Raw genomic sequence first — 16,909 nt, forward strand, 5'->3', positions numbered from 1 at the left:
CCATGACTAACAAAGGTTTGAGATTGAGACTGTGATCAGTTGCACTGTGTGACACATCAAAGCCTTAATATAATACCGTTTTTGCTGGGTTGTAGATTTTCAAGGTCAGATATCTTTTATCACATTTTTATATGTTCCTCTTATGGTCCTTAAATTTAAGGGGCCATGGAAAAAAAGCCTTATGGCCATAATCTTGATATACAGCCCATTTTGTTCTAATTAAAATCCTCTCAGCTCTGAAGATACTAAAAGAATCATCCGTCCAACTTTAAGATTAGAAACACCCTACATTAACAGTTTTTAGGTCATTACCATCCCGTGCTAGACTTAAAGGTCTCATCAACAACAGTCAAAGTAGGTCAAAGTCATCCCTGTTTGCTGTCCATATGCTTAGGGCTTGTTGGAGAAAACTCTGTATCTCTATAATAAACCTCTTTGGAAAAGTTTGGCTTTTCAAAGAAGAAAGTACACAATCTAAGCCTTCTCACGTTCCAACACAAAACAAATAAATCACTCAGGACAAGTAGACTGACTTTAAAGTTTACTTTCAGTCTTTTGCTGGCAGTTAACAACTAGGCACCTAACAAGAACCACTGGGCAAAACATAATTTTTAAGAGTTGGTGGCATAAAAGAGATTTACAGATACGTGCACTGGCTTAACAGTTTGATTTCAAGACATTCTGGCCCTGTCTATGTTTGGATCCTGAGCAGTTAAACTGCTGGCACAGCCACTTGACTCCACAGGCAGTTGGGCAGAGTCAGCCACTAGGTGGGATTTCACATTCCTCTTTTACAGTGTCCCAGCATTCGTCTCCAAATGTCTGCACGAGTCACGCAGGAGTAAAGGCACCCCCACTTTGACAGGCTGATGTCATACGGTAACACAGATGATACATGAGGAGAACCTCCAAACCTTTCCTGGCCCCCAACCCCATTTGAAGGGCTCCGAGTTTCTCATGACCCCAGCAGTTACTGTCATGGAGTTGAGTCATGTGGCTTTGAGGATACTTCAGGCCATGGGGGGAGCTCCAAATAAATGATATGAAAATACAATTAGAGCATAAACAATCGATTAGTAAATTGACGGGGAATACTTTAGGGCCAGTTTTTGCTATTTTCTGACATTTCCTGAATATATATTTATCATATCTAATTATTGTTGCATCATTTTCTTTTTCTCCCCACTTTAATTATGATAAGATACCTAAGAGCTATGCAAAGAAACACCACTCCAAGGTGATATAAAGTGTGTTTAGTGATACTAAATTTACAAACAGCTTTGCTGCTTGAAGATTTCTTTTCCTTTTCATGATTTTGTCAGCAAATCTCTTTAACATTTATTTTAGAGTTATTTTGTGAATTTTGAGTTGATGATGAGGCATAAATAGAAACCTTTTCACTGTTCAAAATGTTTTCCATAAATAACCCCAAACACAAAAAAAACAGTTATTTTTTCAAAGCTGCCCTAATTGTGTTTTTCTTCGGTCTGAATAAAAAAGTGATAGAACACATTAAGTACAGCATGATGTTAGTTCAGCTGGAGTATCTGATTTACCCACAACTACAAATGCAAATTGTGCATCTTAAACAGAGCATACCATTTTTCCATCATTTGCCTTGTAAAAATAATCTATAAAGACACTAAAAAATGATGCTCGGTACCAAATACTGTCTAATGATGACTGCTAATGTAGCTGGATACTTCAAACTGTGACAGTTTTTCTTTGTGTCTCAGCCACAAAGCCATCAAACCCGGAGGGTTAACAAACAATCAACAACGCTGCAATGAGTTCCTTAACAAACCAGGAACCAAAAGCCTCAGGTAAGTTTGGAAAATGTAAGGCACTTTTTTGTGGTTGTTTTGTTTGTTGCACTTGAATATAAGTGTTTACTGTTCACCAAGTTGTATTAGTACACATTTAACATACAAAATACAGTATATTTACACTTTCACAAATCTTTAAATAAAAGTAGTTTCAGGGTGCCTTATAGTTAGCAGCATGACAATGTAATGCGATGAAATATTGTATTTTAAATGGTGTAAACGGAGGAATTCATAGACTATTTCAATTCAGTCTACAGACATTTCCGAATTTAGCAATTCAGAAAGTGGATCGCGATTTCAATTTAGATTGTAGAAGAGGAAGAGCACAGAACATAGGAGGTACAGAAAATGAAGTACAGAGAGAAAATATACCTGCTGATTAAAATAATCTTTTTTTTTCAACACTTGAAAACATCCAAACATCATTTGATGACAGAAACACCATGTACTAGAAATAGAGAAATGTCTATCATGGATATACAGTATATGAAAGTCAGGAAGTGTATCAGTGTCAATTTCTATCTCCCAGAGTGCCTGAGGCCATTTGTTCCTATTCTAGAGGCTAAGTGTTGGTGGCTCAGAGTGAAAGGATACAATACAATACATCATTACATTATTACATCAAGTATTTTGAAGTCTGCTGCTTTCAAAACTGGCAGTTCTTCCAGGAGTGTTTGGTATGCAAAAGCAAACGACTGACTGTGTACTACCAGACATGGATTATGTGTTAATCAATGCTTGAGGAACAAGGTTACAAGAATCCTGCCTGCACTCAGATGATATAAGAGCGTAAACCAAGCCCTTGAGAGATAGAACTCGATGAATATTCAATATATGCCCTCTAACTGAAGTAGGACTGCTGTAGAAAGGTGATGAGTTTAGTTCGTCACTGAGAGGATCTGGTTACACTGCAAAGTTACTAGTAACTAGTTTTTGTAGCTGCGCTCTTTCGTAGTCCAAGTTAATTAATTCCTGTTAGAGCTGGGCAATACTTAGGGCCCGAGCAGCTCTCGACCTTCGAGGTCCCTATTGCTCCTGTAGTGACGATTTTTTTTCCCAAATTATTGCATTTTTTACTGCCTAAACATACCCCAAAACTCAAACTTGGAATGTAAGTCACACCTGTTGAAAAATTTTAGAATCTATTGTCGTCCTGACCTTCCGCCACTATGTGACGCTATAATCAAGGAAAGTGCGTTTTGGCTTGTAACTCCCATATACTTTGTCGCACATTCAAAAGCCATATCCATGCATTCACTGTTCATTGTGCTGAGTCTCGTGGTATAGGCCACGCCCATTTTTTTCGCAAATCGCAAAATAACGCAAACCTACCTTTCGGAACTCTTCCCAGGAAATTTCACAGACGTGCACCAAACTTTTCACACAGCATCCGTGGACTCTCCTGACAAAAAGTTATTAAAACAATTTTGCTATTCAAAAGAATACTCAAGTTCTTAAATAACAACTTCCTGCAGATTTCGTTACAAACAGGAACTGTATATCTCCACAGTGGTGTGTCCATTGACATGAAACTCAGCGGCCATCCACACGAAAACGCTCTTTTGCGAAAACACACATACTGCATCGTTTTGGCCGACCCTCCACACGGATCCTGAAAACGCAGCGCCTGAAAACGCACTTTTTTGAAAACGGGTCTCAGGGTGGAGAAATCCGAAAAGGCAGCCCTCCCATTTCCATGTGGACGGCGAATCTGCATACTTTCCGAAACAATGACACCATCGCCCCACCCCTTGACCTCTTGTCTCTGACCTCTGAACCCCGCGACGTCTCATAACAACAACAACAGTGGCCTACATGTTTGTGTTCGTGCCGCAGAAGATATTGAGCCTACCTTGCAACTTATTCGCCTTGTAGTTGAGTATGAGTCACAGCAGCAGTTCAACCTCATTACTGGTCCACACAAAAGATTCTGGTTTCCTTGCACTAGCCAGTTTCATCTTCTTCTTGTGTTTGGTTTCTCCGTTTGCATTTTTGGTCGTTTTCAGTGGATCCATGTGGACGCAAATATTCTTAAAATGATGATGGGGAAGACGGAGAAAAAAAAGATTGTTTTCGCCCGTGTGGACAGGGCCTCAGGGTACTACTTCCCCATGAGCCCGGGCAATGACCACTAGGTCACACTATTTTATAGTATTTTATATCTCCACAACAGTTCATGGGATAAAAAAGGACTTAGTGTTATACACAGAATGGGCTTAAAAAGTGGTAAGATACCATAACTTATGGCAGAAACAAAAGACAGTTAAACAAAAGATAATTACTTCGCTGAAATGTCAGTTTCACATTTCAAATAGAGCAAAAAATAAATGTGTTGCTTATTAGAACTAAATCTTAGATTACACAATCAAAATCTTAACCTTATTCTGGGGATTGAGCATTTGTATAACACTTCTTAAAATGCAATTAATTGGTCAACATATCTTTACTAAAAATGGCTTGTTTGTGGCCATTGCCTCTACAGATTGTGCAACATCCATTCAGAAATCTAACTGTAGCCTAATTAACCACTGAGTGTGTTTTAAGTTTTGGTGTGTACCTACACAGTAAACAGTGGCTGAAGACAGTAATTGTGGAACACATTTGATTCTCCACACAGTTTGACTGTGATGAGCCATTTGGCCATATCTATGCTATGCAGCAGTTAAGGTTCAAGCCTTTGGGTGAATGAAGCAGCTCTGAGTCATTATGAGGTATGATGCTTGTGCAGGAAGGGGAGTAACAGTTGGAGTCTGAGATTTCACCAGCTGGTGTACAAACGTCGTGTTATTTTCTGAGTCATCCTACAGTTGAAATCTGAGAGAGGATGAAGGTGGAAAAAAGTGTCAGCCATCTGGCTACAGGGTCTGGGCTAAAAAACACAAAAGTGATAATCATTTGACACTGTGGTATTTCAACTTTGTGGGAGCTTTTTTTCTAAAACCCCAGAGAAGCAAATTTTTTAGAGCATCTCATAAAACTCAGCATTTTTAATCAGATTTTGAATTGTGTACAGGTTTGTTTTAAATGTACAGGTATTTACATAGTCTTGTCTGACCTTCTCTTAAGTTCTTTAAATTGCAAATGTGTAAATAAAATGGATTTACATGTTTTAAATGAGAAAAAAAATGCATTATTTGTATATACATAACTACCACTTAAAAATTATTTTGATGAGTTTTCATAAATGGTTGCCCTATATCTTTTAATAATATACAATTAATTAATACAATTCTATCCAATATACATCTCAATAAGCTCAGCCCAAGAAATCCAATTTCTTACCATGTTGTCACAGCTCTGTTGACAAAGAGAAAGGAAATACTGACCTCTTGTGAAGTTTTAGTTTAACTGCAACCTAAGGCAAAGCACTGATAAACGCATCATGGATATAATATACGTTGAAGACAATATTGTTTCTTCATGCTGTGCTGAACAGCGTGATTGGTGAATATATTCTGTTGACTTAAATAAAGCATTACATACATGTTTTCTGTTTCTTTGGTCTATGTTTGCCTTAAGTACCTACTACAACTGAGCTTTTCCTTATTTCCTGGTCTTATCAGTGGCTATCAAGAAAAGATCCAGAGTTCCTGGGGTTATGATCACTCAGTATGTTGAGCAACTCCCTCCTGGAAAGTCAACACCTGACTTCACTCGGAAGCCAATGAACGTGACCGCTCAAAATGGTAAATAACAAACCTGGGAAATAAAACTGTGAATACAACAATGTTATAAAACAATTTATACAACTGTAACATTGCTGTATGGTACTCTGTATTTTCTTTTTTTTAGGAAAAAAAGCGTTTTTCAAAGCGATAGTGAATGGAGAGCCAGCACCAACTGTAACATGGGAGCGTAATAAGGGCGAAGTCACAGACCCAGAAAAATACAAAACCAGATATGATGAAAGAGCTCAAGAGCACATTCTGGAGGTGAGACAACTTTGAAAAAGATCCTCCACACCTCATAAAACAAACACGTTGTTGTTTAAAAGTCTTACTTTGATCTGACCTTATTAAAAGTATTCAGTTAGAAAACTATTGAGTACTAAAGATGCAATCTAACAGTGAGAATGATTCTTTTTCAGGTAATCTGTGCAAAACCAGAGGAAGCTGACACCTACAGATGCTTTGCCACCAATGAATATGGAAAGGCTGTCTGCACTGCAACTCTCAGTGTTATGGGAGGTAAAAGACAGATACTTAATATTCAGTATGTTCATTGTAAATGTATCAAATTAGAAAAAAATTAACACTTAGCTTTGACTATTTACTTGAGATTTTTGTTTTACTGATGTTTTGTCCAGGTGGCTTAAAGAAGAAAAGCCAGGCAGGTATGACATTTTCCGCAGATTTCTAATGGAGCTTATTATTTTTTTTTTTTTTTTTCTGTCATCCATCTTTCCATGAAATTATTTTTTAGGCTAACAGAGATTTAATCAGTGTGATCTTTTATTTAATTTGGATCTCAGCAGCAATGTTAAACATGGTAATAAAATACTAACACCTTTGATAATAAAAAGTCTCCAGGCAAAATTCCTTGGTTAAAAAAAATCATTGAAGGTGTATGTTTGTTTGGGATTGTAAACCATCATGATAATATAATCATTTGGCATTAAGAAAAGTATCCCATATTTTTCTTTCCATAATTTACATCCAATTTCCTTTCAGAAACTGATGCACCACAGGATTTCAGATCAATGCTTAAGAAAACGTAAGCTCAAGTCAAAGTTTTACTATAAATATATATTGCTGCAAACTCTCAAAAAACATAAACACTCTGGTCTTGTCTTTTCAGAGTTATTGTCACCAGAAAAAAACAACTCCCACCAAAAAAAGAAGGAGAAATTGATCCTAAGCTCTGGGAACTGCTTCTCAGCGCACCAAAGAAGGACTATGAAAAGATCTGTTTTGACTTCGGTGTTACTGACTTTCGCTGGATGCTGAAGAGACTCAGCCAGATGAAAAAGGAAAGAGAGGATGAGCAGGCTAAGGTACAGTGCTATATGTATTATGTAACAACTGCACATGAATTCTGGATGTCTGGATTTTGAGCCTGCAAAATGTGGGTGAGATTTTACACTTGGTCAAAAGTATTGTAAAGGCTGGGAAAAAAACCCCAGTGACCCAAGCACCAGCTAGAGTTTGCTTGTTGTTGGCTAACTTCAAAGTGTAACTCAACACCAGTCTGTAAATTAGTTTTTTGCTGCCCTCTCTGATTGACTGTATCAAGCCTTCTTCACCTCTGTGTGCAAGTATACTTTACTGTATTATTGATATTATTGTAATCACATCCAATTATGATAACACAGGGTCCTGGAGTACATTTGCTCATCACTGTGGCAAGGCGTAAAAATTCAAACCACTGGAGGTCACAGAAAACTTTCTCAGGAGGTGTTAAATTATCATTTAAAACCACATCTCATACAAATACATTCAAAAGTTTGTTTTATTTTATTTCAAGCTTTGATTTTGTTTTTCTTCCTGTGCCCAAGGCAAAAATAACCTAGCGCATATCAAGAAAACATCCACACTCTGTCCAAGACCACTTAAGGTGCAAAGCGTAAGACATGGCCAAATTTTAGTTCAAAACAATTTTTAAAAATACTTGATATTATCAACAGAATGTGAAGAAGTGTTAGGTGTGTCAAAGACATCTATGTATTCTGTTGTGGAGATAAAGTTATCTAGGTTATTTACCACCTAGCCCAATGCCAACAAGACGTCACCTCATCACAGAGTAAGTATGACAAAAACCTGACTATCACTGCGACTGCTGGATGTTCAGTCGCTCCAATTACATATTTTCACAGTCTCATAATTCATTAGTCTTATGACAAAAGTCTAAAAGAAAAAGAAATCAAAATGACAAACATCATATGTGTAATTCATGGCAAAATACAAATGGGATCATAAAACTATTTTGTCTCTGACATCGACTGTCATACAATATTTTTTCTTATATGAGCTCCCATGGTGGTTCACCAGAAAGAGAGGGTCTCTCTATTAGCCATCCCTCAGTTTTCTATAGTTCTGTGCAAGTCAGATAATCACAGTCACAGGCTGCACTGCTACTTGAGCTAACCAGCTAACAGCAGCTAGTAGCTCTAGTGAAAGAAAGCTACAGTAAAGAGTATAGTGACTTCTGGTGATATTCTCCACATACTTTTGTGAAGCAACCTTTGACGGGTGTCCAATAATTACACATTATAAATTCAAATTCAAAATGCCATGGCTTCACTAGTGAAGTTTGGAGCAAAACCTACACATACATACACTGGGCTTTTCATCTTTCATTTCTAGGTTGTAGAGAAACTGGAAAACGTGAAACAAATAGAAGTAACACCCTCTGGAAGAGCTGAATTTAGCATGGACATGAAACTATGGGATCCCAACAGTGCAATTAATTTGTACAAGGTGAGTATTCCAAGTAAACACTTAAAAAACAATTGCTGCTTAAGTAAAATAAAAATAAAAAAATACCTCATCTAACTGCTTCTTTTTCTAAAAGGATGGGACAATGGTTCCATATGGTGATGATGAAAATTCAAAGCATAGCCTGAAGAAAATGGGAACAAAGTATGTTTTCAGCATCAAAGATCCTCAGCCAGAAGATGCTGGATTTTACCAGGTTGATGTTGAAGAATCTAACATGCTCTCAACTGACTTTCAAGGCAAGTGTACTATTGAATCTGTAATAAGGATGGTTGTTTTGTCAGTTGGCAAGACAGTTCAACACACAATTAGGAATGAGTTGTGAGTCAGTTAATCTACCACTTAATACCTCTTCCTTGTCTTTCAGTACCTGATGTGGAGTTTGCAGCCAAGATCAAGGATGTGAAGGTCGTTGAAAGCGAGGATGCTATTTTTCAGTGCGTCTTGTCAAAACCCCTCAACAGAATTACCTGGTCAAAACAGGATTCGTCAATTGAACATGGGGACAAGTGTGAGATCACTGTCTCAGAGGACAAACTAATTCACACTTTGAGGGTAAAAGACTGTGAAATAGCAGATAATGGAGCATATTATGCCATTGCTGGGATTAAGTCGAGCAAAGCCTCTCTCACAGTGAAAGGTGGGATGTCTTTTGCTTTTCAAATTTCATTAATAAAGTATAGATCTAATGTTGACAGTGTGAAAAAACACATCTCAAATATTCACCTATTTAAAGCATTTTAACAAACAAATGATTTATTCTCCCTACCTTCACTTCGTCCAGCTGATCCAAATGCTCGTAAAGGGCGTAAGGGCACTCAAACTGGGAATCAAGATGACCTGGATGCAGCCAGACGAGCAAAGGCTGAAAAGGACGCTGCAGATGCAGCAGCCAAGGCTGCTCTGGGGGATGGTGGGGATGGAAAAGATGGAATGGACGGAAGAGATGGTTCTGGAGATGGTGATGGAGACGGCAAAAATAGGAACCTCTTGACAGATGGAGATGATGGAAATAAAGACGACGATGCAGGTGATAAGAAAAAGAAGAGATCACGAACTGGACCTTTGGTTCCTGACACCGTTACAGGTAAAATGATTGTAATGTGTGAAGAGTGAATAATGTGTCACTGCACCGCACAGACATACTGAAGATATTAGGCATAATTTTAGTTCTCATTATAATTCACTGCTGCTGCATACTGTCTTGTCAGGTTTGCTATCGGGGCCAATATTTGCAAAGTGTCTCAGAGTGACTTCTTGCGCTCCGTACCCTGAGTAATCTATGAGAGATAACTACAGTGGGAAGCTTTCTACTCGTGAGAACAGAGTAGGTCAATAAAGTATGGAACTGGGAGTATGTACAATTGTCCTTATTAGATAATTAAGCGAGATAAAGGAAATCTTGAGCCATTTGTTGAGTGGGTAAAGGTCAGATTGGTGAATTGATCACATATTCCCAAATTCACAAATACCAGGACCCTCCAGGAATAACTTGGTTATACTCAAGAAATCAAAATTTACATTTCTATAAAATTTAAGAGCAGAGACCTTTCTGATTTTCCAAAAACAGTTCAGTTTGTAATAGTTCAGTTACAAAATGCAGTTGCAGTTTAATTGCCAATTATCTGCTGCAGTCCTGCTTGTTGACCACTAGAGAGAGACATACTGTAAACAAGAAAACTGGTAAGGCAGAACAGTACCAACATTAACAAGGTGAGAAAGTTTAAAAATTTAAACAATAAACCAAATGCTGCGTCAACAACATTATATGCTTCAAAACAGCTACCTGTGTTAAGTTCTGATAGTATTTTCACCAGAGGTTACATTTGGCCAAACACAATGCCATGGTCATATTGACTAATTCAAATTCTTTTATTTCTTTCTGTCACAGATCGGGGTGTCCAGTTTGTCAGTGGGCTCTCAGACACTCTTGCTAATGTTGGTGAACGGGCAGAGCTGTCTTGCAAATTAAGCAACGAAACCTCTGAGGGACGTTGGTATAAAAATGGGAAGTTGGTAAGTAGACAACTTTAGGAGAATTATGAGTATATAGACCACTGCCGTGCATATGGCTGTTTCCTTATTAAATTGTAATGGTCCATTTTAGTCATGGCATACATTCATTTATCAAAATGTTCATCTTATAAATATTGAATCTTCTTATCTGACAAGCTAACCAATGAGGATGGGGTAACAATTATCAAAGATGGAGCCTGTCACAGGTTGATAATTGATTGCTGTAATAAAGATGATGCAGCTGTGTACCGCTTTGAAGCTGAGGGCCGTAAATCAGAAGCAACACTTAATATACAAGGTCAGAATAAAAGTCGACAACATGGTTTGGCAACCATTGTTTAAAAAGGGTTTAAACAAGAGTTTGAACTGTTTCTTCTCCACACTTCTACATAAAAGATCCACCCAAAATCGATGCTGATGCCCTGGGAAAATTCACACAGCCGGTCATTATAAAAGCAGGTGAAAGTGCAGAATGGAAGCTGCCATTCTCAGGCGGGGCACCGATGAATATACAGTGGTACAAGGATGATGACGAGCTTTTGCCTGCTCTCAATGTGAAGATTGAAATATCAGCTACCGAGAGTAAACTCCGCTTAAACAAGTGCCAAAGGAAAGATTGTGGAGAGGTCAAAATCAAAATCAAAAATGAATTTGGCACAACAGAGGCAACGTCCAAACTTATTGTACTGGGTAAGTAGTCAACAGTAAGCTAAACTTAGTCATGTTTTTCACATTGTACTGTCTAAAGAACAAATGCTTTTAGCTGTTGGTATGATTAATTTTCATGTCATCAACAGACAAACCCACACCACCACAGGGACCTGTAGACATTATGGAAAGTGCTGTAACATCTGTTGAGTTCAAATGGAAACCACCAAAAGATAATGGTGGATGCCCCGTCACAAACTATATAATTGAACGACAACAACTAGGGCGCAATAAATGGTCAAATGTCGGAGAGATTCCTGGTGGCAACCCAAGTTACAAAGACTCAGATGTGGACCCTGGGAGGAGATACAGCTACCGGATCAGAGCTAAGAACTCAGAGGGCATCAGTGACTACCTACAGACAGAAGACATAGCAGCTGGTGTATTGCGTGAGTATTTAGTTAGAGGATTTGTAGTAGGAGGTATTTGTAGGTGACAGTGTGAGATTCAATGCAAATCAAATTAAAATACTCTTTTCCAGGACATCATGCTTTATTCCACCTTCCGTTACCAAATTTTTACATGGTGAATAAAGTCTGATGTACTGCCAAGTTGGGAACGTTTCTGGTTTTGCTGGACTAGTCGGGTGTACAAGCTTAAACCAGTCTGATTTCTCAACTGACCTAACCAGCATGTTTGGGTTGTCAGTGAAGAGAGCTAGCAGGATGTGACTTGTTAACAGGAGCTAAGATAGCAGATTAGCTCAGTTCCACATGGTCATGCCTCCCTTTGTTTTGTGGTGATGTACTATAGCTGAGTTGTGCACATACTATTCAGACCGACATCCCCTAAATATAACTCTCATCAGCAATAAGCTGGTGCAGGTTATGCTTTTTGCATTTTGATTGTCTCCTTTGTGCCTCCAGTTTCAAATCAAAAGCCCTCTCGTGTTGCAGTGGAAAAATAAAACACATTATTTTACAGTTGTCATGGCTGATTGTTGTGCTGCTACAATCTCAATAGAGCAACGTGACATAACAACACAGAATAGACAAAATGTCATGTTTCCCCCACAGGTTATCCTGGAGCCCCAACAGCACCTAAAGTGATCAGTGCCTTTAAAGACTGCATCAATCTGGCATGGTCTCCTCCATGTGATACTGGAGGTACCAAAATAGTGGGATACAAATTGGAAAAGAAGAAGAAGGGGACAAATTACTGGAGCCTTGTAAACCAAGACGGGCCTATCACAGGTACCCAATTTATATGACAAGCTGCATGATTATAATGATTGGCTACATTACTATGCCTCAACCTAAGTGAACAAATACTTCTTCCTTTGTCCACAGATAGAAAGTATGCAGTGAAAGATGTTTTTGAAGGAGCAGCATATGAATTTAGAGTGTCTGCCATCAACCTGTCTGGTGCTGGAGATCCTAGTATTCCATGTGACACAGTAATTGCAAGAGATCCAATGAGTAAGCCACTCACACTCTTACATTCTACCGCTGTTGTCTTCACTGAAAACGCTGCTGAGCCAATAACCTCTCATTACTGTAATTACAGAACCCCCAGGCAAAGTCACAGACCTGAAGTTAACATCCTCCAATTACACCACATTTTCACTGGCTTGGACAAAACCTAAAGAAATTAAAGGGGTAGAGGACGAAGCCCAAGGGTACTTTGTGGAGATCAGACCAATAGAATGCCTTGAATGGACCCGCTGTAATGCCATCACAATTACTCTGACTTCCTACACTGTGCTTGGCTTGAAGGCGATGGCCACCTACTGGGTGAGAGTAATTGCCACCAATTATGGAGGTGATGGAGAACCTCAGGGCTTTGACAATTACATCATTGCCATGCCTCCTCCTGGTGAGAAAATTTGTAGTTTGGTAATGTTTAATTAAATAACAACTCTCTCTATTAATTCTAGCTAAGATTTTCTTCCATATACATCTGCACAGTGCAGCCAGTGAAATATCCCTACAGCTGTCAAAGCTCTGTACCAAGAAAACACAGCCTGCACAACAGCTTTCCTTCTGAATAGTGCGTTGGAATTTTTTCTTTAATATTCATAGATATTGGAGTTAAAGGGTAGAATTATTATGACAAGGCACTTACAACAGCAATACTGTTATAAAATTACTTTGGACAGCCCATCACCCGCAGAAAACTACTGACATTCAAAATGGAGCTTTCAACTAAATATAGCAATTTAAAAGGGAAGATGCAACATCAGAACACCACTGTAATACAGGCAAAGTGACTTGCTTTATTGTATTCACACAAAGGAGTTAGATCCACATCAGCGATACAGGCTCTCAGCGTGTTTATGTATGAATTGAAACTGATAGCTTCTGTTTATTTAGTCATGCCACCCTGTTGTTCAGTCATTTGCAGCACAGTGGGATAGAAATAGGTTCGCAATGCGCAAAGCAATGTGGTGTTTTCAACAGCTGAACAATGGAGTACATTAAACAGAGGATGTGAATATTACCTGGATTTGTAGAGATACTGCACGATCTTTTTTAATCATTACTACAATCATATATTATATCATAATATTTCCTCGAAACAACCCTGTTTATATCCAAAGGAATAAAAAATATGATTTTGTAATCGTTAATACAATAGAGTATAGAGTATAGTATAGTATTTTTTTAAAAATCAAAGATTGATAATATTCAAAAAGCAATTAAATACTATCTGACAGTTTGCTAAACTGAATAAGAATCTAAACATTTCGTTCTAAATTTCACCCTTACAGTAAAGCCAAAGTTTAAAGATCGCAATATGAAGACCTTTGTGGTGGTAAAATCTGGAAACACAGTCCGCCTGAACATCAACTTTGAGGTATTGTACCAGTGGTTTTCTTACTAATGAGATCTTAGGATAAGGTATTTTTATAGTGTGAAACTACACATTGTCAGACTTCTTAACCAATTGATCTGATATTTTCTTGATGTCTACAGGCTTCCCCACTGCCAGAGATCTCTTGGCTAAAAGATGGCATGCCAGTGCTAAAACATGTAACAATTACCAACTCTGATAAAGGCTCTCAACTGTTGATCCCAACATCTGAATGGTCTGACACCGGCATCTACACCATAACTGTCAAGAACATTGTCGGCCAAGAGAGCTTCAATGTTGAAATCAGAGTTACAGGTGATTCCAACAAAGGTTACAGGGACTGAATGCGAGCCTCATTAGCTGTTCCATGCAACCTTTTTGAGACTTTTAACACAACACTTGCTACAGATACTGTATATGGCGAGTACAGTTTGTTGGATAGAAAGATATTTTTGTCACTTGAACCTCATAGGTTTATCAGTGTAAGTGTGTTAGAGATAATGTGAAGTTACCTATAGTCTCCAGTGCCAACATAAGGTGAAAGATGACTCTGCTGGTTTTGGTTCTCCTCTATTGTAAACATGTTTTTTTCAACAATATCATAAAATGCGGTAACATTGCTGGCAACTGGTTGAGCTAATGTAAGCATATCATTGTTCTACATTGTTATACAAGGGGTAGGAGTCCGATTCAAAATTCAGTGAACTAACCCTGTTTTGTCACAAATCTGGATCTCTGTGGTGCTTGTAGATGATCCCAAGCCTCCAGGTCCAGTGGAGTTGGATCAGAACATCTCAGGAACAGTGACACTGTCCTGGACTTCCTCTCCAGATGAGAAGAGGGATGACAGACTACACTACATGGTGTCCAAGCGTGACTCCTTCAAACGCACTTGGAGGACAGTGGCAGACAATCTGTTCAACAACAAGTTCACAGTTGTCAACATTTTGCCTGGACGGGAGTATTACTTCAGAGTATTTGCTAAAAATGACATGGGTCTCTCACCACCTTCTCTGTCCCCTGTGTTTCAAACCAAAAAGGAAAAAGGTTTGTGCCTCCAATCACAACTCAATCAATTCTCACTTTTACTAAAGCATGGTTCCAACATAGATGAATTCCGGTATGTGACTTTTGTGTTATTTTCCTGCTAAAATCACCTCAGTATATCAACAGCATTGATGGCTTTATTACTGGCTTTGGCAAGAGGTGGATTTACCAGCTTGGTTGAAATTTTTAGGGATTCAACAATAACTTGGGGAAAACATTTTCTACAAGTCAACTAATAAAACCGTAGTCCCCAACTACTATAATTCTGTAAAACTATCAACTATGTGCATTTCTTTGTGTTTCAGAAAAGTTCAAAGTAAACATGCCAGAGTCAAAGTCCTTGGACTTTCAGTCCCCACCATCATTTATTATTCCCCTGAGGAGGCGTACAGCTCCACAGGGATATGAGTGCTGTATGACCTGTGCTGTTAAGGGTGATCCAGCTCCACGTGTGACATGGTACTGCAACAATATCAGCCTGAACACAAACACCAACTACCACATCACTAATGTGTGTGGAGTCTGCTCCATGCTCATCCTCAGGGTGGGACCCAAGGACAACGGGGAATACAAAGTCATCATTGAGAACAAACTGGGAACAACTGAGTCCTCAATGATGCTGAATGTCAAAGGTATGTATTTGTACAACTTTTGAGAATCAAAAATGTTTAATTAATTTTTTACAACCTGAGACTGTTAATATATTTCTCATCAGAGTGAAGAAGAACTGCACCTACTGGACAGAAGCTGAACCAACAGATGAATTACTGTGTTTTAAATCAATTAGAAGCTTTGTTTTAAATTTTGTGACAACTTCTTTATTTTACCTTGTTCCATTTAACACTCAAATGAGAAACCAGTTTTGTTTACTTCTGGAAAGTGTTGTAGCCTGTGCTATCAAACTTAAAAGATATTTCACCGCCATGCTTCCATTTACTTAAGATGAGGTCAAATACACAGCAGAAGGACACGATTAATGTTTTAATTTCTTTGAGTGTTTGAGTCTGTTTTCAATTATTTCAATTTATATTACACAATCCAACTTAAATCACTTTTGTCATTACTTATTTCACTAGCCCCTAAACTGTTTTGTTTGAATCCCATGCACATGTAATACAGAAGCACTGTTATTAGTTTAATGTTATACTAGCTTATGTAAAAGGAGTTGTAAATTCCTGTAAAGTCTTACATGATTAAAGAGAGATTGTTTAATCTTGATGTCTGTGTTATTGTCCATGTGAAATTTCACCATTAAAACACACTTTTTCTTTTTGAAGATGAAGACTGACAGTTAGCACACACACTTTTATATTCTAAAAGGGAATGGTCTGTGTTTTAAATGTACATTTAGTGATTAGCTTTCCAACAGTGCACTTCTGAATTTACCTAATGTTTGGATTAAGGACTTTTCCTGGGAAGGGATGAGGAACATTTTACAAGAGATGCTATGTAAATCCTATTCAAAACTTACTGACACTAACGTTTCAATTTCTTAAAGCCTTGATATAAATCAAAACAAGTGAGTTGTATTGTAACAGAAACCTACATTTTTTTTTTCTAAAAAGCTATATATGTATATTTCTGCTATAGAGTTGGGCATTTAAATACTGGGCTCTGTGGGGATTTAATCTCTCTTTTGGAGTCACCCTAAAACGGCCATTCAAGGAACTGCAGTGTTTGGCAACTCCGTGTTGGCTCCATTTCGAAGTAACAAAGGTTGCTGCTTGTCTACATCGCAGTTCCATGAGGTGCTTGGCATCAGAATTGGCACCAAAACATAAAAAAAGCAGCTTGAGCGCATTTATTTAGTACATTTTTGAGGTACTTGGAATTAATTTGAAAGAATTTGTTTAATTTTCCTGCACTGCAATTCAGGGGAAATGCTTTAATTTTTATTCCACTATGTTTATATCACAGCCTCACTTTTGGACCAGATCAGGGGTAGATCACCTCTCACTCTGGTTGTTTATAAACGCTGATATTCAGCATTTTCTGATTATCAGTATCGTTTATTTCTTTCTGTCAGATTGCTGATAAAATAAACTTTGATGCAGCATCCACTCACTCGATGTCCCAACCACACCA

General features: G+C 38.2%; 1 protein-coding gene across 1 annotated transcript; it reads left to right on the plus strand.

The window, feature by feature from the left end:
- The first annotated feature begins 1,786 nt into the window (after positions 1-1,786).
- Positions 1,787-16,712, plus strand: LOC119020659 (immunoglobulin-like and fibronectin type III domain-containing protein 1). The gene is made up of 23 exons (XM_037100153.1): positions 1,787-1,823; positions 5,363-5,512; positions 5,619-5,758; positions 5,914-6,013; positions 6,133-6,159; positions 6,497-6,539; positions 6,624-6,819; positions 8,129-8,242; positions 8,337-8,499; positions 8,628-8,900; positions 9,045-9,347; positions 10,152-10,276; positions 10,433-10,574; positions 10,673-10,966; positions 11,074-11,373; positions 12,001-12,177; positions 12,274-12,402; positions 12,491-12,799; positions 13,695-13,780; positions 13,900-14,092; positions 14,528-14,824; positions 15,130-15,456; positions 15,540-16,712. Exons 1-23 carry the CDS (start codon positions 1,787-1,789, stop codon positions 15,542-15,544), a joined length of 3,930 nt encoding a protein of 1,309 aa, XP_036956048.1. The 3' UTR covers positions 15,545-16,712.
- The last annotated feature ends 197 nt before the right edge of the window (positions 16,713-16,909 follow it).

Source organism: Acanthopagrus latus, chromosome 6 (genome assembly GCF_904848185.1).
Source record: "Acanthopagrus latus isolate v.2019 chromosome 6, fAcaLat1.1, whole genome shotgun sequence".
Lineage (NCBI taxonomy): Eukaryota > Metazoa > Chordata > Actinopteri > Spariformes > Sparidae > Acanthopagrus > Acanthopagrus latus.

What these genes read in the sequence shown, in the direction of transcription:
- LOC119020659 (XM_037100153.1), top strand. Translation starts at nt 1,787, where the DNA reads ATGAGTTCCTTAACAAACCAGGAACCAAAAGCCTCAG. An exon ending in CTCAAGAGCACATTCTGGAG is followed by an intron (nt 5,759 to 5,913) that starts GTGAGACAACTT and finishes ATTCTTTTTCAG; the next exon opens with GTAATCTGTGCAAAACCAGA. An exon ending in GCCTGAACATCAACTTTGAG is followed by an intron (nt 13,781 to 13,899) that starts GTATTGTACCAG and finishes TGATGTCTACAG; the next exon opens with GCTTCCCCACTGCCAGAGAT.